Consider the following 23,417-nt stretch of genomic DNA (forward strand, 5'->3'; position numbering starts at 1 on the left):
TTGGTGTGTGTGTTGTGCACTTGTTGGTGTGTGTTGTGCACTTGTTGGTGTGTGTGTTGTGCACTTGGTGTGTGCGTTGTGCACTTGTTGGTGTGTGCGTTGTGCACTTGTTGGTGTGTGTGTTGTGCACTTGTTGGTGTGTGCGTTGTGCACTTGTTGGTGTGTGTTGTGCACTTGTTGGTGTGTGTTGTGCACTTGTTGGTGTGTGTTGTGCACTTGTTGGTGTGTGCGTTGTGCACTTGTTGGTGTGTGTGCGTTGTGCACTTGTTGGTGTGTGTGTTGTGCACTTGTTTGTGTGGGTGTTGTGCACTTGTTCGTGTGTGTGTTGTGCACTTGTTGGTGTGGGCGTTGTGCACTTGTTGGTGTGTGCGTTGTGTACTTGTTGGTGTGTGCGTTGTGCACTTGTTGGTGTGTGTGTTGTGCACTTGTTGGTGTGTGCGTTGTGTACTGTTTGTGTGTGCGTTGTGTACTTGTTCGTGTGTGTGTTGTGCACTTGTTCGTGTGTGTGTTGTGCACTTGTTGGTGTGTGCGTTGTGCACTTGTTTGTGTGTGCATTGTGCACTTGTTGGTGTGTGCGTTGTGCACTTGTTCGTGTGTGCGTTGTGCACTTGTTCGTGTGTGCGTTGTGTACTTCTTCGTGTGTTTGTGCAGCATTTTCTGTTCGTGTTATTGTTTACAAGCTTTCACAAAAATAAAAGTACCACTTTGACAGTGAGATAGAGAGAGCCCATGCATATAACACAAACAGTTAAAGCACACGCGCACACACACACAAAGAAACATGAACACAGGCATGCACACACACATTCCAAACACACAGACCCACACACACGTGTATATTACTGAACCAGTTTAATCACATGTTAAGGAAACGTGTCACAATGTGTAGCGTCATCAGATCACACTGACACGTTGGGGACACGCAACACACACGACACGATGAGAGAACAACACAATGTACCAAAGAACACATCAACATGTGCTACGCAACACGCAGCAACTTGTTGTGACACCTTGTGAGTTGAAGCGCTGTATTAATTGCGACCAGGGTCACACCTCTAGCAAGCAACACCAATAATAATCCAAACTTCACGCGTCCTTCGGGCTCGTACATGTACATACCAAGTTACTCTTCAAAACATAGATGTACCTACCAAGATATTTTCAAAACATAGAAACAAATATAAATGGAGGAGCCACTTGTTTTGCTCAAACTGTTGTCATTTTAACTGTTTGTTCGTTTCTTGACATCGACAACAGTGTGCAGATTGTTAGCCTGTATTTCATTCACAAGTGAAATCAGACGAGGGGGGGGGGTTAGTGAAGACGAACTGAAGGGAACACATAGCATACAGCAGTGCAGGGCTAAACACAACTCCTGGCAACAAGCATAGCATCCTAACATAAATATAAGTCGGTGGTAGCGCACTTGCTCGCATTATGCCTGGAGCGTGTGTTCACTGGATATCTGAGGGGGGGGGGGGGGGGGGGGGGGGGGGGGGGGTTAAATGTGTGACTGGCACCAGCTGAAATAGTCACAGAAAGAATGCAACTGCCAGTGATTACAAAAAGTGTGTGTGGGCATATGTGTGTGTGTGTGTGTGCCTGCGTGTGTTCTGTCTTTATTTGGTGTTTAACGTCGTTTTCAACCACGAAGGTTATAGCCTGCGTGTGTGCCTGCGTGTGAGTGTGTGTCTGAGGGAAGGGGCACTGCTTTCCTACAACGATGCAAAATACTGCGAGTTCCACTTTGAAACAGCTCCACCTACTGTTAGCTCTACATTCACACAACATAATGACCCACACAACATAATGACCCACACAACATAATGACCCACAGTAGACACGCTTACTTCCCTTGCACTCAAAACATAAAATTAGGATACGAGAGGGAAAAAGACGGAAGAAAACGGAAAGGAAAAAAAGTACTTGTCTGTGACCACCAAGAGTTGGCACTGTTGTACAGTACAGGCGGAGACTGTTAGCACTCTGTGGGCCGAGTTTGTCACACACGTACAGTACAGGCGGTGAAGAGTACCATCTAATTCTCATACAGAAAACAATAACTGTCTTAAAACTAATGATCCATATAAATAAACATACACATGAACAATGCACAAGGTTGAATACATGAAACTGTTTAAACTTTCAAGCACAGAAATCTTCATCAAACAGAAATCTTCATCAAACAGAAATCTTCATCAAACAGCACTTTCCCTTGAAAGTCTAACCTTACATGCTTTTCATTTTTCACTGTTTATGAAACTTTCAATTGTCCATGATGCCATATACTCAAAAGTGGCAAAGAAACAGAGTGAAACAGTAAAGATGCAAGACCAAAAAATGTTCATTCTAACATCAGACAAATACAGACAGAACTACACTCCAACATTGCTTTCCTGCTAAATATACCTTCTTCTGAGTCAATCCCTTCTCCTGAGTCAATCCCTTCTTCTGAGTCAATCAAAAAGAAAACAAGAAAATTCGAGTCCCCAAAATGTGAAGTTTGGAACATGGCGTTATCTCTGTGAGAAGACGTGGTAAAAAACCTTTCCCACTGGCCTCGTGCAGGGGAGAGAATTAAGAAGTGCGTGAAGAGATGACAGGGTTGCTGGACTTGATATGGCTAATGCTTCACTTCCCTCCGGCCGTGGCGTTAGCTGCAAACAGACGAGATGCAACCATTAACCAACCTCTGTGTCGCATTCACAGATATTCAAAATGAGCTTTAAAACAAAAATAAGGAAGAGAGAAACAGACAGAGGGGGGAGAGAGAACAGACAGAGGGGGGAGAGAGAAACAGACAGAGGGGGGAGAGAGAAACAGACAGAGGGGGGGGGGGGGGGAGAGAGAAACAGACAGAGGGGGGAGAGAGAAACAGACAGAGGGGGGGGGGGGGACAGAGAAACAGACAGAGGGGGGAGAGAGAAACAGACAGAGGGGGGGGGAGAGAGAAACAGACAGAGGGGGGGAGAGAAACAAACAGAGGGGGGGAGAGAGAAACAGACAGAGGGGGCAGAGAAACAGACAGAGGGGGAAGAGAGAAACAGACAGAGGGGGGAGAGAAACAGACAGAGGGGGGAGAGAGAAACAGACAGAGGGGGAGAGAGAAACAGACAGAGGGGGGAGAGAGAAACAGACAGAGGGGGAGAGAGAAACAGACAGAGGGGGAGAGAGAAACAGACAGAGGGGGGAGAGAGAAACAGACAGAGGGGGGAGAGAGAAACAGACAGAGGGGGAGAGAGAAACAGACAGAGGGGGGAGAGAGAAACAGACAGAGGGGGGGAGAGAGAAACAGACAGAGGGGGGAGAGAAACAGACAGAGGGGGGAGAGAGAAACAGACAGAGGGGGAGAGAGAAACAGACAGAGGGGGAGAGAGAAACAGACAGAGGGGGGAGAGAGAAACAGACAGAGGGGGGAGAGAGAAACAGACAGAGGGGGGGAGAGAGAAACAGACAGAGGGGGGAGAGAGAAACAGACAGAGGAGGGACAGAGAAACAGACAGGGGGGGGGGAGAGAGAAACAGACAGAGGGGGAGAGAGAAACAGACAGAGGGGGAGAGAGAAACAGACAGAGGGGGAGAGAGAAACAGACAGAGGGGGAGAGAGAAACAGACAGAGGGGGGAGAGAGAAACAGACAGAGGGGGGAGAGAGAAACAGACAGAGGGGGGGGGGGGAGAGAGAAACAGACAGAGGGGGGAGAGAGAAACAGACAGAGGGGGGGAGAGAAACAGACAGAGGGGGGAGAGAGAAACAGACAGAGGGGGAGAGAGAAACAGACAGAGGGGGGGAGAGAGAAACAGACAGAGGAGGGACAGAGAAACAGACAGGGGGGGGAGAGAGAAACAGACAGAGGGGGGAGAGAGAAACAGACAGAGGGGGGAGAGAGAAACAGACAGAGGGGGGGAGAGAGAAACAGACAGAGGGGGGACAGAGAAACAGACAGAGGGGGGGGGACAGAGAAACAGACAGAGGGGGAGAGAGAGAAACAGACCGAGGGGGGAGAGAGAAACAGACAGAGGGGGAGAGAGAAACAGACAGAGGGGGAGAGAGAAACAGACAGAGGGGGAGAGAGAAACAGACAGAGGGGGGAGAGAGAAACAGACAGAGGGGGGGGAGAGAGAGAAACAGACAGAGGGGGGGAGAGAGAAACAGACAGAGGGGGGACAGAGAAACAGACAGAGGGGGGACAGAGAAACAGACAGAGGGGGGGGAGAGAGAAACAGACAGAGGGGGAGAGAGAAACAGACAGAGGGGGAGAGAGAGAAACAGACAGAGGGGGAGAGAGAAACAGACAGAGGGGGGAGAGAGAAACAGACAGAGGGGGGAGAGAGAAACAGACAGAGGGGGGGAGAGAGAAACAGACAGAGGGGGGGAGAGAGAAACAGACAGAGGGGGAGAGAGAAACAGACAGAGGGGGAGAGAGAAACAGACAGAGGGGGAGAGAGAAACAGACAGAGGGGGAGAGAGAAACAGACAGAGGGGGAGAGAGAAACAGACAGAGGGGGAGAGAGAAACAGACAGAGGGGGAGAGAGAAACAGACAGAGGGGGAGAGAGAAACAGACAGAGGGGGGGGGGGAGAGAGAAACAGACAGAGGGGGGAGAGAGAAACAGACAGAGGAGGGACAGAGAAACAGACAGGGGGGGAGAGAGAAACAGACAGAGGGGGGAGAGAGAAACAGACAGAGGGGGGAGAGAGAAACAGACAGAGGGGGAGAGAGAAACAGACAGAGGGGGAGAGAGAAACAGACAGAGGGGGGAGAGAGAAACAGACAGAGGGGGGAGAGAGAAACAGACAGAGGGGGGGGGGAGAGAGAAACAGACAGAGGGGGGAGAGAGAAACAGACAGAGGGGGGGAGAGAAACAGACAGAGGGGGGAGAGAGAAACAGACAGAGGGGGAGAGAGAAACAGACAGAGGGGGGAGAGAGAAACAGACAGAGGAGGGACAGAGAAACAGACAGGGGGGGGAGAGAAAAACAGACAGAGGGGGGGAGAGAGAAACAGACAAGAGGGGGAGAGAGAAACAGACAGAGGGGGGAGAGAGAAACAGACAGAGGGGGGAGAGAGAAACAGACAGAGGGGGGAGAGAGAAACAGACAGAGGGGGAGAGAGAGAAACAGACAGAGGGGGGAGAGAGAAACAGACAGAGGGGGAGAGAGAAACAGACAGAGGGGGGGAGAGAGAAACAGACAGAGGGGGGACAGAGAAACAGACAGAGGGGGGGACAGAGAAACAGACAGAGGGGAGAGAGAGAAACAGACAGAGGGGGGAAGAGAGAAACAGACAGAGGGGGGAGAGAGAAACAGACAGAGGGGAGAGAGAGAAACAGACAGAGGGGGAGAGAGAAACAGACAGAGGGGGGAGAGAGAAACAGACAGAGGGGGGGAGAGAGAAACAGACAGAGGGGGGGAGAGAGAAACAGACAGAGGGGGGACAGAGAAACAGACAGAGGGGGGAGAGAGAAACAGACAGAGGGGGGACAGAGAAACAGACAGAGGGGGGGGAGAGAGAAACAGACAGAGGGGGGGAGAGAGAAACAGACAGAGGGGGGGAGAGAGAAACAGACAGAGGGGGAGAGAGAAACAGACAGAGGGGGGAGAGAGAAACAGACAGAGGGGGAGAGAGAAACAGACAGAGGGGAGAGAGAAACAGACAGAGGGGGAGAGAGAAACAGACAGAGGGGGAGAGAGAAACAGACAGAGGGGGGAGAGAGAAACAGACAGAGGGGGGAGAGAGAAACAGACAGAGGGGGGAGAGAGAAACAGACAGAGGAGGGACAGAGAAACAGACAGAGGGGGGAGAGAGAAACAGACAGAGGGGGGGAGAGAGAAACAGACAGGGGGGGGAGAGAGAAACAGACAGAGGAGGGACAGAGAAACAGACAGAGGGGGGAGAGAGAGAAACAGACAGAGGAGGGAGAGAGAAACAGACAGAGGGGGGAGAGAGAAACAGACAGAGGGGGGAGAGAGAAACAGACAGAGGAGGGACAGAGAAACAGACAGAGGGGGGAGAGAGAAACAGACAGAGGAGGGAGAGAGAAACAGACAGAGGGGGGGAGAGAGAAACAGACAGAGGGGGGAGAGAGAAACAGACAGAGGGGGGAGAGAGAAACAGACAGAGGGGGAGAGAGAGAAACAGACAGAGGAGGGAGAGAGAAACAGACAGAGGGGGGAGAGAGAAACAGACAGAGGGGGGAGAGAGAAACAGAGGGGGAGAGAGAGAAACAGACAGAGGAGGGAGAGAGAAACAGACAGAGGGGGGAGAGAGAAACAGAGGGGGAGAGAGAGAAACAGACAGAGGAGGGAGAGAGAAACAGACAGAGGGGGGAGAGAGAAACAGACAGAGGGGGAGAGAGAAACAGACAGAGGGGGAGAGAGAAACAGACAGAGGGGGGAGAGAGAAACAGACAGAGGGGGGGAGAGAGAAACAGACAGAGGGGGGAGAGAGAAACAGACAGAGGGGGGAGAGAGAAACAGACAGAGGGGGGAGAGAGAAACAGACAGAGGGGGAAGAGAGAAACAGACAGAGGGGGGAGAGAGAAACAGACAGGGGGGGGAGAGAGAAACAGACAGAGGGGGGGAGAGAGAAACAGACAGAGGAGGGACAGAGAAACAGACAGGGGGGGGAGAGAGAAACAGACAGAGGGGGGAGAGAGAAACAGACAGAGGGGGGAGAGAGAAACAGACAGAGGAGGGACAGAGAAACAGACAGAGGGGGGGGGAGAGAGAAACAGACAGAGGAGGGAGAGAGAAACAGACAGAGGGGGGGAGAGAGAAACAGACAGAGGGGGGAGAGAGAAACAGACAGAGGGGGGAGAGAGAAACAGACAGAGGGGGAGAGAGAGAGAAACAGACAGAGGAGGGAGAGAGAAACAGACAGAGGGGGGAGAGAGAAACAGACAGAGGGGGGAGAGAGAAACAGACAGAGGGGGAGAGAGAGAAACAGACAGAGGGGGGAGAGAGAAACAGACAGAGGGGGGAGAGAGAAACAGACAGAGGGGGGGAGAGAGAAACAGACAGAGGGGGGGAGAGAGAAACAGACAGAGGGGGGAGAGAGAAACAGACAGAGGGGGGAGAGAGAAACAGACAGAGGGGGGAGAGAGAAACAGACAGAGGGGGGAGAGAGAAACAGACAGAGGGGGGGAGAGAGAAACAGACAGAGGGGGGAGAGAGAAACAGACAGAGGGGGGAGAGAGAAACAGACAGAGGGGGGAGAGAGAAACAGACAGAGGGGGGAGAGAGAAACAGACAGAGGGGGGAGAGAGAAACAGACAGAGGGGGGAGAGAGAAACAGACAGAGGGGGGAGAGAGAAACAGACAGAGGGGGGGAGAGAAACAGACAGAGGGGGGAGAGAGAAACAGACAGGGGGGGGGGGAGAGAGAAACAGACAGGGGGGGGGGAGAGAAACAGACAGAGGGGGGAGAGAGAAACAGACAGAGGGGGGAGAGAGAAACAGACAGAGGGGGGGAGAGAGAAACAGACAGAGGGGGGAGAGAGAAACAGACAGAGGGGGGAGAGAGAAACAGACAGAGGGGGGAGAGAGAAACAGACAGAGGGGGGAGAGAGAGAAACAGACAGAGGGGGGAGAGAGAAACAGACAGAGGGGGGGGAGAGAGAAACAGACAGAGGGGGGGGAAGAGAGAAACAGACAGAGGGGGGGGAGAGAGAAACAGACAGAGGGGGGAGAGAGAAACAGACAGAGGGGGGGGGGGGGACAGAGAAACAGACAGAGGGGGGAGAGAGAAACAGACAGAGGGGGGGGAGAGAGAAACAGACAGAGGGGGGGAGAGAGAAACAGACAGAGGGGGGAGAGAGAAACAGACAGAGGGGGGGGGGACAGAGAAACAGACAGAGGGGGGAGAGAGAAACAGACAGAGGGGGGGGAGAGAGAAACAGACAGAGGGGGGAGAGAGAAACAGACAGAGGGGGAGAGAGAAACAGACAGAGGGGGAGAGAGAAACAGACAGAGGGGGGAGAGAGAAACAGACAGAGGGGGAGAGAGAAACAGACAGAGGGGGAGAGAGAAACAGACAGAGGGGGAGAGAGAAACAGACAGAGGGGGAGAGAGAAACAGACAGAGGGGGAGAGAGAAACAGACAGAGGAGGGAGAGAGAAACAGACAGAGGGGGGAGAGAGAAACAGACAGAGGGGGGAGAGAGAAACAGACAGAGGGGGGGGGGGGGGGAGAGAGAAACAGACAGAGGGGGGGGGAGAGAAACAGACAGAGGGGGAGAGAAAAACAGACAGAGGGGGGAGAGAGAAACAGACAGAGGGGGGGGGGGGGGGAGAGAAACAGATAGAGGGGGAGAGAAAAACAGACAGAGAGGGGGGAGAGAAACAGACAGAGGGGGGGGGGGAGAGAAACAGACAGAGGGGAGAGAGAGAAACAGACAGAGGGGGGGGGGGGGAAGAGAGAGAAACAGACAGAGGGGGGGGGGGGGAGAGAGAGAGAAACAGACAGAGGGGGAGAGAGAAACAGACAGAGGGGGGAGAGAGAAACAGACAGAGGGGGAGAGAGTGTGACAGGGACAGCGTGTCGAGTCACACACCAAACTAACCCTCACTATTGACCCCATCAATGAAGGAATAAACAGAGAAGTAAACAAGCTTTCACATTTCATGTGAGTGTGACAGGGACAGCGTGTCGAGTCACACACCAAACTAACCCTCACTATTGACCCCATCAATGAAGGAATAAACAGAGAAGTAAACAAGCTTTCACATTTCATGTGACTCGGGGACAACAAGTGAGTGTTGAGGTAACCTTGTATTGTTCAAAACAAATAGATACATAAGTACATGTTATAGGTGAAAATAAATACATAAGTACATGTTATAGGTGAGGTCTCCTTCCCCTCAACCCGTGGACAAAACACACAGCTATTTTCTATTCCAGGAACTACAAAAACTGTCAAACTAACTTGACAAGACATAGGTCCACATATTTTTCAACCGTTCTTGAAGATATTTGGGTAACATTTATAGGCTACTAAGGTTTTTTTTTACAGAGAACATAGGCTGCTAAGTACACAACCTAGAGAAGTCAGTAATCCTTCTTAACAGCATTGTGGTTGAAATTTACAATTAAACAGAAACATATTTGCTGAGTATATGTAGTTACCGTGGAATTCTCAAGCAACCACAGGTCTGTCTAATTATTCCATTTAAAACAAGAGGCGAAGCCTTCAAGGCTCACGTAAGAAATAGACAAACAGTAACACAAACTCAATCACTCCGTCACACATACACACCCACACACACAGTAAGCTTAGGTGACACTGTGCAAGAAAGAGAGACACTAGATCTAGATCTGTCTGTGTCTGCATGTAGCCTACTTACAGGGACACGACTGCCAAATAGTCTCGGCCCGCTCAAAATAACAATGACCGAGACCACACACACCACGCGAGAGAGAAAGACTACAGGGAGGCATGCCGTCATGATGCATTAATTGACGTCAAACACTTTTGACCGTGACGTAATCTTATGCGAGCTTTATCCATAGTCTTGAATAACCACTCACACATAGACTCGGAAATGTTAAAGTTTCTACCACAGACATACACACACACACACGCACACACACACGCACGCACAAACAGACAAAGTTACGATCGCATAGGCTACACTTCGTGAGCCAAAAATAGCAACATTTGTTTAAGCTTATGTTAACTGTTAGGAAACCTCAATCCGTTGTTTAGAATGATTACTTTCAAACAGCCCACACTGTAGTAGCAAGAACACATCAAACTTTGCAGTAACAATCTACCAAAGAACACATCAAACTTTGCAGTAACAATCTACCAAAGAACACATCAAACTTTGCAGTAACAATCTACCAAAGAACACATGAAAACAGAAAAGAAACCACAGGGCATAGTTTTGTGCCCTCACTATTTAGTTGCTGTGTTTGGGGACTACAAGGCACTGCATAGTAGACGGCACAACCCCCACTTTAATATCAAAATGAGAAACATCAACTCAATAGGCGCTTCCAGCGTATCAGGCGCAAGCCACAGGAAACAGAGTGGAAATATGTTCCATCCAAGATGTGCGACCATACCAAAGTACTGCAATCTAACAGCTGGTTGGCCTTGTGACCTCGGTCAGTGACCTATATTCTCAGCTGAGACCAGCTGCCTGCTCCTGTTTGGAAACACTGACCCCGGATCAATGATTGAGTGTTCACCTGTTACTGTATAAGGTGTTCGCTTTGCTATTTTATTGGTCAATGATTGAGTGTTCACCTGTTACTGCAGGGGCGGATTAGGGGGGGGGGGGGGTTACAGGGGTTCCGGAACCCCCCTCCTCCCCGGCTGTAAAACAAAACAACAACAAAATTAATACTAACTTTAAAGGTCCTTGTCCACATTTTTATACCGAAATCGCCATTTGACCATTAAAATGCAGTCTATTATCTACAATTATCAACAATACACCCCCTTTCGATCAGGAAAGACTAAGCCAGTGTAGCCATTTGAAAATTCATTGTAGTGTTCCAGCGTAGTACTCAAATCCCGTGCATTTCGTGCGTTTAAAAAAAAGCGTGGACAGCGCTCCAGTGTTAAACTGTTGCTGCACTTGTTTGGGCGTGGCTATAAGCATGGTGACATGAATTTGATTGGTCAGTATTTTTAGGCAAAGCACATGTTCTCAGCAAACAGAAAACAAAATATTGGAAGCGTGAGTCACGCTACCCAAAAATAAAATCTTTTTTTTACATATTTTTTTTTTCTATAACTTTTTTCCCCATGGTTCATTCATCATCTGACATAACTTTTTAGCAAAATCTAACCATAAGATTATTGAAAAAAAGCAAAAATGTAGACGACCACCTTTAAAAGAAATAATGAGTGGCTGCTGACACCAGTTGATCATGTTTAAAATCAAGGATAAGCCATACATTGTTCATAAAATAGCTAAAGCTCTTCAGCTTCTGGGGACAAAGCCCCCCAGACCCCCCAACGGGGCCTTGCTCATGTACCCCACAAGGGATCTACCCCAGGTTGTAACTCCCCCCCCCCCCCCCCCCCCCCCCCTCTGGCTTAACTGCTCCGCCCCTGTACTGTATAAGGTGTTTGCTTTGCTATTTTATTGGTCAATGATTGAGTGTTCACCTGATACTGTATAAGGTGTTTGCTTTGCTATTTTATTATCCTTGGGAAACGTTTACAGGCATGAGCAAGATCGGTCGCCCACTCGCCACAGGCGACCAGAAATGAGTATGGGCGAGTAGAAAGTCTTATAATGATCGCCCACTTAACGAGTGAAAATGTTGGGTCTGTGGTATCATTTTCCGAGCGACGAGTGTCTGTTGTGAAGTACGTTGTCGTCTACGACTGCTAAAATTAGATGTGATAGTAGCTCCATTTTGAGCTGATCGGGAAATTCTCTTTAGTGATCATGAACCAATCAGAATGACCAGAACCGTATTTCGGGGTTATCAGGACCTTCCGTTGACGCGAACCAATCAGAATTGTCGACGCAGCACGCGTGTCTCAGAAGCCTAGGCAGATCTAAAGCTGTAAACATGTGGAAATACTTGGACAACTGCCAGCCCCCAAAGAAAAAAGCCAAACCAGAGGGAACGTAGTCCGAAGACTGAAACAAAGTATGACTCCGGACAGAGGAAGTGTTCTTCCAGGCAGACTGGACAAAATCTGACTCTGGTGAGCAGAGAGACTGGCTAAACTATGATCGGGAAAAAAACGTCATGTTGTGTACTGCTTGCGAAAAGCATGCCGCTTCTGAGAAGGAGAGAAAGGGGCCATTCGTTGTTGGTACGGACAAATTTAAGCTAAAAAACATACGTGCACACGAAACATCAAAGTCTCACCAACAAAACACCAAAAAATGGGTATACTCAAACAAGAAAGTCGAAGACATCGAGGTGGAACACGCTATGCACCAGCTAACGCAAGACCAGCGTGCTCATGTCGCTCAACTGATACGATCGGTACAGGCGCTTGCAAAGACCTGCTCGCCTTTCACCATGTTTGAATGGATGGAATCGTTTTGTTCTTTGGTAACTCATTTTTGTGGGCAAGTGAATATGTTTGTGGGCTAGTCAATTTTGAAATTCACTAGCCCACAAGGTGAGTGGAAATTTTGGAACTTGCTCATGCCTGGTTTACCTCTGGCGATAACTTGCAGCCAAAGAATCACGATAGCCATTGTTTTCTCATTTTTCCTGCCTGCGTGTAATCATGTTTCCAAAGCCTGTGACCCTGGGTTCTTTATCGTGCGCATGTGGGGATGGGTACATAACTCTGGCACAGGGGTGAAAGTTGTGGAAAAACGTGCCTTATAGTCCCGAAAACATGGTGTTCACAGCAAAGCCCTTCACCCCTTGTGGAAAAAGTCTGACTTGTGTCAACACTCCTAACCACCCAAACATTCACACTAAATTATGTTATTTGAGAACATTAAGGCTAAGCTCAAAGAAACAAAATTCCAAAGTTGAGTCATACATCCCCCACTAACACAGTGTAACACACAAAACCAGACATCCCCTACTAACAGTGTAACACATACAAAACCAGACATCCCCCACTAACAACACAGTGTAACACACACAAAACCAGACATCCCCCACTAACACAGTGTAACACACACAAACCAGACATCCCCCACTAACACAGTGGAACACACACAAAACCAGACATCCCCCACTAACACAGTGTAACACACACAAAACCAGACATCCCCCACTAACACAGTGTAACACACACAAAACCAGACATCCCCCACTAACACAGTGTGACACACACAAAACCACACATCCCCCACTAACACAGTGTAACACACACAAAACCACACACCCCACTAACACAGTGTAACACACACAAAACCAGACATCCCCCACTAACACAGTGTAACACACACAAAACCAGACATCCCCCACTAACACAGTGTAACACACACAAAACCAGACATCCCCCACTAACACAGTGTAACACACACAAAACCAGACATCCCCCACTAACACAGTGTAACACACACAAAACCACACATCCCCCACTAACACAGTGTAACACACACAAAACCAGACATCCCCCACTAACACAGTGTAACACACGCAAAACCAGACATCCCCCACTAACAACACAGTGTAACACACACAAAACCACACACCCCCACTAACACAGTGTAACACACACAAAACCAGACATCCCCCACTAACAACACAGTGTAACACACACAAAACCAGACATCCCCCACTAACACAGTGTAACACACACAAAACCACACACCCCACTAACACAGTGTAACACACACAAAACCAGACATCCCCCACTAACACAGTGTAACACACACAAAACCACACACCCCCACTAACACAGTGTAACACACACAAAACCACACACCCCCACTAACACAGTGTAACACACACAAAACCACACACCCCCACTAACACAGTGTAACACACACAAAACCAGACATCCCCCACTAACACAGTGTGACACACACAAAACCACACACCCCCACTAACACAGTGTAACACACACAAAACCACACACCCCCACTAACACAGTGTAACACACACAAAACCACACACCCCCACTAACACAGTGTAACACACACAAAACCACACACCCCCACTAACACAGTGTAACACACACAAAACCAGACATCCCCCACTAACACAGTGTAACACACACAAAACCAGACATCCCCCACAAACACAGTGTAACACACACAAAAGCAGACATCCCCCACTAACACAGTGTAACACACACAAAACCAGACATCCCCCACAAACACAGTGTAACACACACAAAACCACACACCCCACTAACACAGTGTAACACACACAAAACCAGACATCCCCCACAAACACAGTGTAACACACACAAAACCACACACCCCACTAACACAGTGTAACACACACAAAACCACACACCCCCCACTAACACAGTGTAACACACACAAAACCACACACCCCCCACTAACACAGTGTAACACACACAAAACCAGACATCCCCCACTAACACAGTGTAACACACACAAAACCACACACCCCCCACTAACACAGTGTAACACACACAAAACCAGACATCCCCCACTAACACAGTGTAACACACACAAAACCAGACTTCCCCACAATAATCAAGTTTAGTAGAGTCAGTCACACCTCCAGTCAGTACCACCTCCACTCAGTAACACCTCCACTCAGTAACACCTCCACTCAGTAACACCTCCAGTCAGGCTGAGATGCCAGATGGAAACAAAATTAAAAAGAAAAGAACGAATAAGATGAATGAATTCAAGAACCAATCCAAGAACAGCAAACGAGTCAAAGGAAAAAGGCAAACGGAGGAGAGAAAAAAGTGTGTGTCTCAATTACCACATGCCAACAGAGGTGCACTAGGGGGGACTAGCACAGCTCACATCAGGGAATTAGCCGTCAGAACACAAGGATCTGAAAGCAGCAGACATCATGCACTCATACACAACCAACAGAACACAAGGATCTGAAAGCAGCAGACATCATGCACTCATACACAACCAACAGAACACAAGGATCTGAAAGCAGCAGACATCATGCACTCATACACAACCAACAGAACACAAGGATCTGAAAGCAGCAGGCATCATGCACTCATACACAACCAACAGAACACAGGGATCTGAAAGCAGCAGACATCATGCACTCATACACAACCAACAGAACACAGGGATCTGAAAGCAGCAGACATCATGCACTCATACACAACCAACAGAACACAGGGATCTGAAAGCAGCAGACATCATGCACTCATACACAACCAACAGAACACAGGGATCTGAAAGCAGCAGGCATCATGCACTCATACACAACCAACAGAACACAGGGATCTGAAAGCAGCAGACATCATGCACTCATACACAACCAACAGAACACAGGGATCTGAAAGCAGCAGACATCATGCACTCATACACAACCAACAGAACACAGCAGTGGCTCTTTCAGGTACCCTCCTCCTTGTTTAAACCACCGTGTAAACCATCACACGCCTGCCCAGGCTCTACACCTGATTGTTTAATGTTGTTGCTCGTCTCGGGAAGCCAGAGGTTGTGCAAGACGGATGCAACATCAATCCCATTCTGTGTTGTGTTCTGGGCTTAATGTTCACAAAGTATTCACAGCGTGTTCCACTAGCTTATGTTGCAGTCGATACTCTGCATCGTATCAACAACTCCAATGTCTGTCACAAAGTATTCACAGTGTGATCCACTAGCTACAGTCCATACTCTGCATCGTATCAACAACTCCCATGTCTGTCACAAAGTATTCACAGTGTGATCCACTAGCTACAGTCCATACTCTGCATCGTATCAACAACTCCCATGTCTGTCACAAAGTATTCACAGTGTGATCCACTAGCTACAGTCCATACTCTGCATCGTATCAACAACTCCCATGTCTGTCACAAAGTATTCACAGTGTGATCCACTAGCTACAGTCCATACTCTGCATCGTATCAACAACTCCCATGTCTGTCACAAAGTTACGAATCTTGTTGTTGTGGGGGGTGGAGGGTTGTGTCCAGGTTGATGGTGGTATCACTGTGGAAGTCTTGATGATGACGTGATGGCTAACAGTCTTGATGATGACGTGATGGCTAACAGTCTTGATGATGACGTGATGGCTAACAGTCTGGACAGATCGGTGATGACGTGATGGCTAACAGTCTGGACAGATCGGTGATGACGTGATGCCTAACAGTCTGGACAGATCGGTGATGACGTGATGCCTAACAGTCTGGACAGATCGGTGATGACGTGATGCCTAACAGTCTGGACAGATCGGTGATGACGTGATGCCTAAAAGTCTGGACAGATCGGTGATGACGTGATGCCTAAAAGTCTGGACAGATCGGTGATGACGTGATGCCTAAAAGTCTGGACAGATCGATGATGACGTGATGCCTAACAGTCTTGATGATGATGTGATGCCTAACAGTCTGGACAGATCGATGATGACGTGATGGCTAACAGTCTTGATGATGACGTGATGGCTAACAGTCTTGATGATGATGTGATGGCTAACAGTCTTGATGATGATGTGATGGCTAACAGTCTTGATGATGACGTGATGGCTAACAGTCTGGACAGATCGATGATGACGTGATGGCTAACAGTCTTGATGATGACGTGATGGCTAACAGTCTTGATGATGATGTGATGGCTAACAGTCTTGATGATGATGTGATGGCTAACAGTCTGGACAGATCGGTGATGACGTGATGGCTAACAGTCTGGACAGATCGATGATGACGTGATGGCTAACAGTCTTGACAGATCGATGATGACGTACATGATGGCTAACAGTCCGGACAGATCGGTGATGACTAACAGTCTGGACAGATCGGTGATGACGTGATGGCTAACAGTCTGGACAGATCGGTGATGACGTGATGGCTAACAGTCTGGACAGATCGGTGATGACGTACATGATGGCTAACAGTCCGGACAGATCGGTGATGACGTACATGATGGCTAACACCAGGAGGAGAATACCTTTAAAGACAGAGTTACCTTTCTTAACAAATACAATCACATCTTTACTTGGTCTTCTCCCCTTTGCGTTTGAGCACAATAACTGGAAATGAGACACAGGGGACAGTAGTGTGCAACGTTGGAAACATTCTTTGTTCACTTGTGTGTGTGTGGTTAGAATATGAAATGTTGGGACTGGGGTGTGTAACGTTGGTAACATTCTTTGTTCACTTGTGTGTGTGTGTGGTTAGAATATGACATGTTGGGACTGGGGTGTGTAACGTTGGTAACATTCTTTGTTCACTTGTGTGTGTGGTTAGAATATGAAATGTTGGGACTGGGGTGTGTAACGTTGGTAACATTCTTTGTTCACTTGTGTGTGTGTGGTTAGAATATGAAATGTTGGGACTGGGGTGTGTAACGTTGGTAACATTCTTTGTTCACTTGTGTGTGTGTGGTTAGAATATGAAATGTTGGGACTGGGGTGGGAAGATTGAGCCATAAGTTGAGAATGAAGGCTGGGAGTTGCACAGATGTAAGACTGCCATATGTTTGTCTACACATGTATTCCTCAAACAGCATGCAGCACATACACAAGTCACAGCAACAGATACACAAGTCACAGCAACAGATACACAAGTCACAGCAACAGATACACAAGTCACAGCATGCAGCAGATACACAAGTCACAGCAACAGGGAAAGTAAGGGAAGACATCAAGATGTGAACCTTTGGTAAAGTTTAGGCAGGGTTCAGAAATAACATATTAGCAGGGAGGAGGGTGCACGGGGGTAGAAGTGATTAAAGAAAAAAACAAACAAGTCGCGTAAGGCGAAAATACAATATTTAGTCAAGTAGCTGTCGAACTCACAGAATGAAACTGAACGCAATGCCATTTTTCAGCAAGACCGTATACTCGTAGCATCGTCAGTCCACCGCTCATGGCAAAGGCAGTGAAATTGACAAGAAGAGCGGGGTAGTAGTTGCGCTAAGAAGGATAGCACGCTTTTCTGTACCTCTCTTTGTTTTAACTTTCTGAGCGTGTTTTTAATCCAAACATATCATATCTATATGTTTTTGGAATCAGGAACCGACAAGGAATAAGATGAAAGTGTTTTTAAATTGATTTGGACAATTTAATTTTGATAATAATTTTTATATATTTAATTTTCAGAGCTTGTTTTTAATCCGAATATAACATATTTATATGTTTTTGGAATCAGCAAATGATGGAGAATAAGATAAACGTAAATTTGGATCGTTTTATAAATTTTTATTTTTTTTTACAATTTTCAGATTTTTAATGACCAAAGTCATTAATTAATTTTTAAGCCACCAAGCTGAAATGCAATACCGAAGTCCGGGCTTCGTCAAAGATTACTTGACCAAAATTTCAACCAATTGGTTGAAAAATGAGGGCGTGACAGTGCCGCCTCAACTTTCACGAAAAGCCGGATATGACGTCATCAAAGACATTTATCAAAAAAATGAAAAAAACGTTCGGGGATTTCATACTCAGGAACTCTCATGTCAAATTTCATAAAGATCGGTCCAGTAGTTTAGTCTGAATCGCTCTACACACACACACACACAGACAGACACAGACAGACACACACACACACACACACGCACATACACCACGACCCTCGTTTCGATTCCCCCTCGATGTTAAAATATTTAGTCAAAACTTGACTAAATATAAAAAACAAACGGGCTGATTGAAAAAGATGTATGTTGCATTCTGTTCAACCCACGACACCGCTGACATTGACACCAGTCTATGACCCACCAAGTTGACATTGACACCAGTCTATGACCCACCAAGTTGACATTGACACCAGTCTATGACCCACCAAGTTGACATTGACACCAGTCTATGACCCACCAAGTTGACATTGACACCAGTATATGACCCACCAAGTTGACATTGACACCAGTCTATGACCCATCAAGTTGACATCTACACCAGTATATGACCCACCAAGTTGACATTGACACCAGCATACAACACACCAAGTTGACATGGACACCAGCATACATCACACCAAGTTGACATGGACACCAGCATACAACACACACCAAGTTGACATTGACACCAGCATACAACACACCAAGTTGACATTGACACCAATATACAACACACCCATATTGCTGTCTGCTTGCTCCACTCCAAAAGAGAAAAGAAAGAGATAAAAAAAGCAAAGCAGTGTTGCGAAAACAAAATAGCCAAGCCAGCTGAGACAGAAAGGGGGAAGGAACCAGAAGACAAGCAGGATACCAAACACACCAAGATGTCAGTGCTTACCGTCTAAAGCCTCCGCAGCGAAAAACTGTACATCCAAGTCTGAGTCAGCCTTCAGTTTTTCTAACAAAGGTTTCACCAGGTTCTGTATCGTTCTGCAAGCACACAAGGAAACAAGTTACCGTCATGCCTCCCTACAACCAACAGTCTTTCTTTATTTGGTGTTTACCGTCATGCCTCCCTACAACCAACAGTCTTTCTTTATTTGGTGTTTAACGTCATGCCTCCCCACAACCAACAGTCTTTTTTTATTTGGTGTTTTCCGTCATGCCTCCCCACAACCAACAGTCTTTCTTTATTTGGTGTTTAACGTCATGCCTCCCCACAACCAACAGTCTTTCTTTATTTGGTGTTTACCGTCATGCCTCCCCACAACCAACAGTCTTTCTTTATTTGGTGTTTAACGTCATGCCTCCCCACAACCAACAGTCTTTCTTTATTTGGTGTTTTCCATCATGCCTCCCCACAACCAACAGTCTTTCTTTATTTGGTGTTTAACGTCGTTTTCAACCACTTTCTTTATTTGGTGTTTAACGTCGTTTTTAACCACTTTCTTTATTTGGTGTTTAACGTCATTTTCAACCATTCAAGGTTATATCGCGACGGCGAAAGGGGGGAGAGGGGATAGAGCCACTTGTCAATTGTTTCTTGTTCACAAAAGCACAAATCAAAAATTTGCTTCAGGGGCTTGCAACGTAGTACAATATATTACCTTACTGGGAGAATGCAAGTTTTCAGTACAAAGGACTTAACATTTCTTACATACTGCTTGACTAAAATCTTTACAAAAATTGGCTAACATTAACTACTAGGTCAAAGGCTTTCTTAAAGTCCAAAAACAACGCTCCCGTTATTTCTGCTTTGTTTATTGCTGACAGCCAAGTCTCGCATAAAGAGCTTAAGGCGGTGTGGCAGGAATGCTTAGAGCGGAATCCAGACTGGAAAGGATGAAACAGATTCATTTGTTCCATATATGCCAGTAAGTGTTTTTGTATGTGCTTTTCCAAGGGTTTAGATAGAACAGGTAAGAGGGAAATAGGTCTAAAGTTGTTTGGGTCTGTAAGATCCTTATTTTTTGGAAGTGGTAATACCTTTGCACACTTTAAAATAGAAGGGAACACGTTTTGTTGTATGCTTAGGTTATAAACATAAGTTAGGGAATCGACAATGTAAGGTAAAGCTAGTTTTAGCAACTTGACTGGAAACTGGGCCCATTGACTTCTTGTTTGCCATTTGTTCTACCAGTTTTCCTACCTCGTGCACTGAGATTAAAGAAATAGAAAAAGTGTCAGTTTGAGTCAACTTTTGTCCACAGAATGTTTTTAACTTTTCAAAACAATCATCCGTATCAAGGGAATCCTTCTGATCGAGACAAGATTTTAGGTTGTCTGCTAGCGAAATGAAGTGTTTGTTTAAATCATTTGGAGATATTTGTGAATGAGAATTGGTTGATGCCTTCCTAGATTTATCAAGAATTTCATTCACTGCTCGCCAGATTGTAGCTGTATCCTTTTTTCCAGAAATCAGTTTGTTAAAATATTCTGCCTTTGCTTGTCTCACTGTGTCCAAAACTTTACTTTTTTGCAGTTTATAGACTGAGAGAGACAGACAGACGAGAGAGACAGACAGAGAACAAATAGATAGAGATAGAGTGAGAGACAAAGAGATACAGACAGACGAGAGAGACAGACAGAGAGAGACAGACGAGAGAGACAGACAGAGAGAGACAGATAGAGAGAGAGACAGATAGAGAGAGACAGATAGAGAGAGACAGATAGAGAGAGACAGATAGAGAGAGAGACAGATAGAGAGAGACAGACAGACGAGAGAGACAGACAGAGAGAGACAGATAGAGACAGATAGAGAGAGAAACAGACAGAGAGAGACAGACAGAGAGAGAGACAGACAGAGAGAGACAGATAGAGACAGATAGAGAGAGAGACAGACAGAGAGAGACAGATAGAGACAGATAGAGAGAGAAACAGACAGAGAGAGACAGACAGAGAGAGAGACAGACAGAGAGAGACAGATAGAGACAGATAGAGAGAGAGACAGACAGAGAGACTCAGAGAGAGACAGACAGAGAGAGACAGATAGAGACAGATAGAGAGAGAAACAGACAGAGAGAGACAGACAGAGAGAGAGACAGACAGAGAGAGACAGATAGAGACAGATAGAGAGAGAAACAGAGAGAGACAGACAGAGAGACAGATAGAGAGACTCAGAGAGAGACAGACAGAGAGAGAGAAAGACAGAGAGACAGATAGAGAGACTCAGAGAGAGAGAGACAGACAGACAGACAGACGGAGACAGACACACAACCTAACACTCACGACTGATCAAGTAGAGGCGACAGTTTCTGCAGAGTCTTTGCAACGTTAAAACGAACGTTGGCCACAGGGTCCTGTCCCATGCCGATAACGGTGGGTAGCAACAGTTTGGTCGTCAGTTCCGACCCAACTGTGTCTGCCAGCAGCTGTAACAGTTGCTACAAAGTGAAACTCATGAAACAATTGAAACAAAATGAAACTCATGAAACAATTGAAACAAAGTGAAACTCATGAAACAATTGAAACAAAATGAAACTCATGAAACAATTGAAACAAAGTGAAACTCATGAAACAATTGAAACAAAGTGAAACTCATGAAACAATTGAAACAAAGTGAAACTCATGAAACAGTGGCTGCAAAGTGAAACTCATGAAACAGTGGCTGCAAAGTGAAACAATTGAAACAACTTGAAACTCATGAAACAGTGGCTGCAAAGTGAAACTCATGAAACAGTGGCTGCAAAGTGAAACTCATGAAACAGTGGCTGCAAAGTGAAACTCATGAAACAGTGGCTGCAAAGTGAAACTCATGAAACAGTGGCTGCAAAGTGAAACTCATGAAACAGTGGCTGCAAAGTGAAACTCATGAAACAGTGGCTGCAAAGTGAAGCTCATGAAACAGTGGCTGCAACGTGAAGCTCACAAAACAGTGGCTGCAAAGTGAAACAATTGAAACAACTTGAAACTCGTGAAACAGTGGCTGCAACGTGAAGCTCATGAAACAATTGAAACAAAGTGAAACTCATGAACAGTTGCCACAATGTGAAACTCATGAACAGTTGCCACAATGTGAAACTCATGAACTGTTGCCAATTGCACAACGTCAAACTCATGAAACAATTGCTGCAACGTGAAACTCACGAAACAGTTGCCAAAACGTGAAGTTTAGTAGTTTGTATGAAGAGCTTATTAAATCATTCTGTTTGAAAACGGCTAATATTCCTTGAATCAGGTACCGATATAGCGTAAGTACAAGTCACTGAACCGTGGTTTTGAAAACTGCTAATAGTCCCTGAATCAGGAACCGATATAGCGTAAAGTACAAGTCACTGAACGGTGGTTTAGAAAACAGATAGGAAAGCCAAGCTTGCCTCACATGATGTATACTTACATTGATGCAGAAGAGGCAGGTCATCCTATGCAGATAGTTGGGGTCGCGTGACATGTGCACCACTTTAGGGATGACGGTCTGTTGGGCCCAGTCCATGCCAAACTTCTCCACCAGCTTCTTCAGGTTGAGTGTGGCCGCCTCACGAATGGCGTACACTAAAACCACACAGTGATCATCATAATATAACCACACAGTGATCATCATAATATATAGCTATTCTGATGGACACGTGGGGGAATTCGGGGGCTGTGATAGGATGGTCTCTTCCGATCATCAAAGCATATTGCTACGGAAGTCGGCCATTTTTGCCAATATCCAAAAGCATATTGGCAATAACAAAGACGCATGGTTCCGGTTTACCCATCTGTACCACACGATGTTTCAGTCGACAACAGCATACACTGACGACGTGAAATTCTTCTCGGGAATGTTTTTCAGCTTTACAAATGTCGATAGCATACCCTTTTCTGCTAACTTCCCTATGAAACAGGACTAAACCAATTATTTTCTGTCCCTAAACACCACAAAATGCCCAAAGTCGAAAGATGTAGTACAAACAGGGGAGTAAAACGGAACAGCCGTTTTTGTGAGCGCAGTTGCCGACTGACACAAACTTTCGCATTCGGCTTTTCTTATCTCGTAACTCCACACTAAATACCCCACTTCCCCTCTGAAGTATTGATGTACAACCCATGGCACTAACATTCATGTAGTCGTTTAAAACTGAGGTTGAAAAATTCGCTTCATGACGAGACAAGTATAAATGCCATTCACCCAAACTGAAAACTTCGTGCCGTCTGCTCGCGTTGTACGGATGAGGTGTTCTCTTCTCCTCCCCTTGTTGCCTCCCCTTGTTGCCTCCCCTTGTTGCCTCCCCTTGTTGCCTCCCCTTGTTGCCTCCCAGTTCTTCACTTGTTTGACAACACTTCTCTTTTTGTAGTTGTGTCAGTTTCAGCGGCGACACTGTCATTGGCACTGTCATTGGCACTGTCATTGGCACTGTCATTGGCACTGTCATTGGCACTGTCATTGGCACTGTCATTTTCAAGAATGACGCTCGGCGTGTTTTCACCTGTTTTTGACCCAAACGTAGCACAGGATGCCGTTGAAAGACAAAGGTGTTCAGCTTTTGTCGATCTTTGGGAGTCCTAAGTTTAATTTCAGTGTCATAATTCAATGCGCTTCTTCA

General features: G+C 46.7%; 1 protein-coding gene across 8 annotated transcripts in view; it reads right to left on the reverse strand.

Annotated features, from left to right (window-relative positions):
* Window positions 1-835: 835 nt before the first annotated feature.
* Window positions 836-23,417, reverse strand: part of LOC138972544 (serine/threonine-protein phosphatase 2A 65 kDa regulatory subunit A alpha isoform-like) — an 84,768-nt gene continuing 62,186 nt past the window's right edge. For 2 of the 8 annotated variants that reach the window (XM_070345192.1, XM_070345189.1), the window contains exons 12-16: window positions 22,229-22,383; window positions 21,121-21,263; window positions 18,791-18,882; window positions 16,525-16,588; window positions 836-2,660 (exon numbers count right to left, since the gene is read on the reverse strand). In XM_070345192.1, the coding sequence (XP_070201293.1) occupies window positions 16,551-16,588; window positions 18,791-18,882; window positions 21,121-21,263; window positions 22,229-22,383 (428 nt within the window). In that variant the 3' untranslated portion in view covers window positions 836-2,660; window positions 16,525-16,550. Of the gene's footprint in view, window positions 2,661-14,137; window positions 14,213-14,346; window positions 14,426-16,524; window positions 16,589-18,790; window positions 18,883-21,120; window positions 21,276-22,228; window positions 22,384-23,417 lie in introns of those variants that run through there. The other 6 variants (XM_070345190.1, XM_070345186.1, XR_011457663.1 and 3 more) reach the window with 5 other exon arrangements.

The sequence above is a fragment of the Littorina saxatilis genome, linkage group LG8 (assembly GCF_037325665.1).
Source record: "Littorina saxatilis isolate snail1 linkage group LG8, US_GU_Lsax_2.0, whole genome shotgun sequence".
NCBI lineage: Eukaryota > Metazoa > Mollusca > Gastropoda > Littorinimorpha > Littorinidae > Littorina > Littorina saxatilis.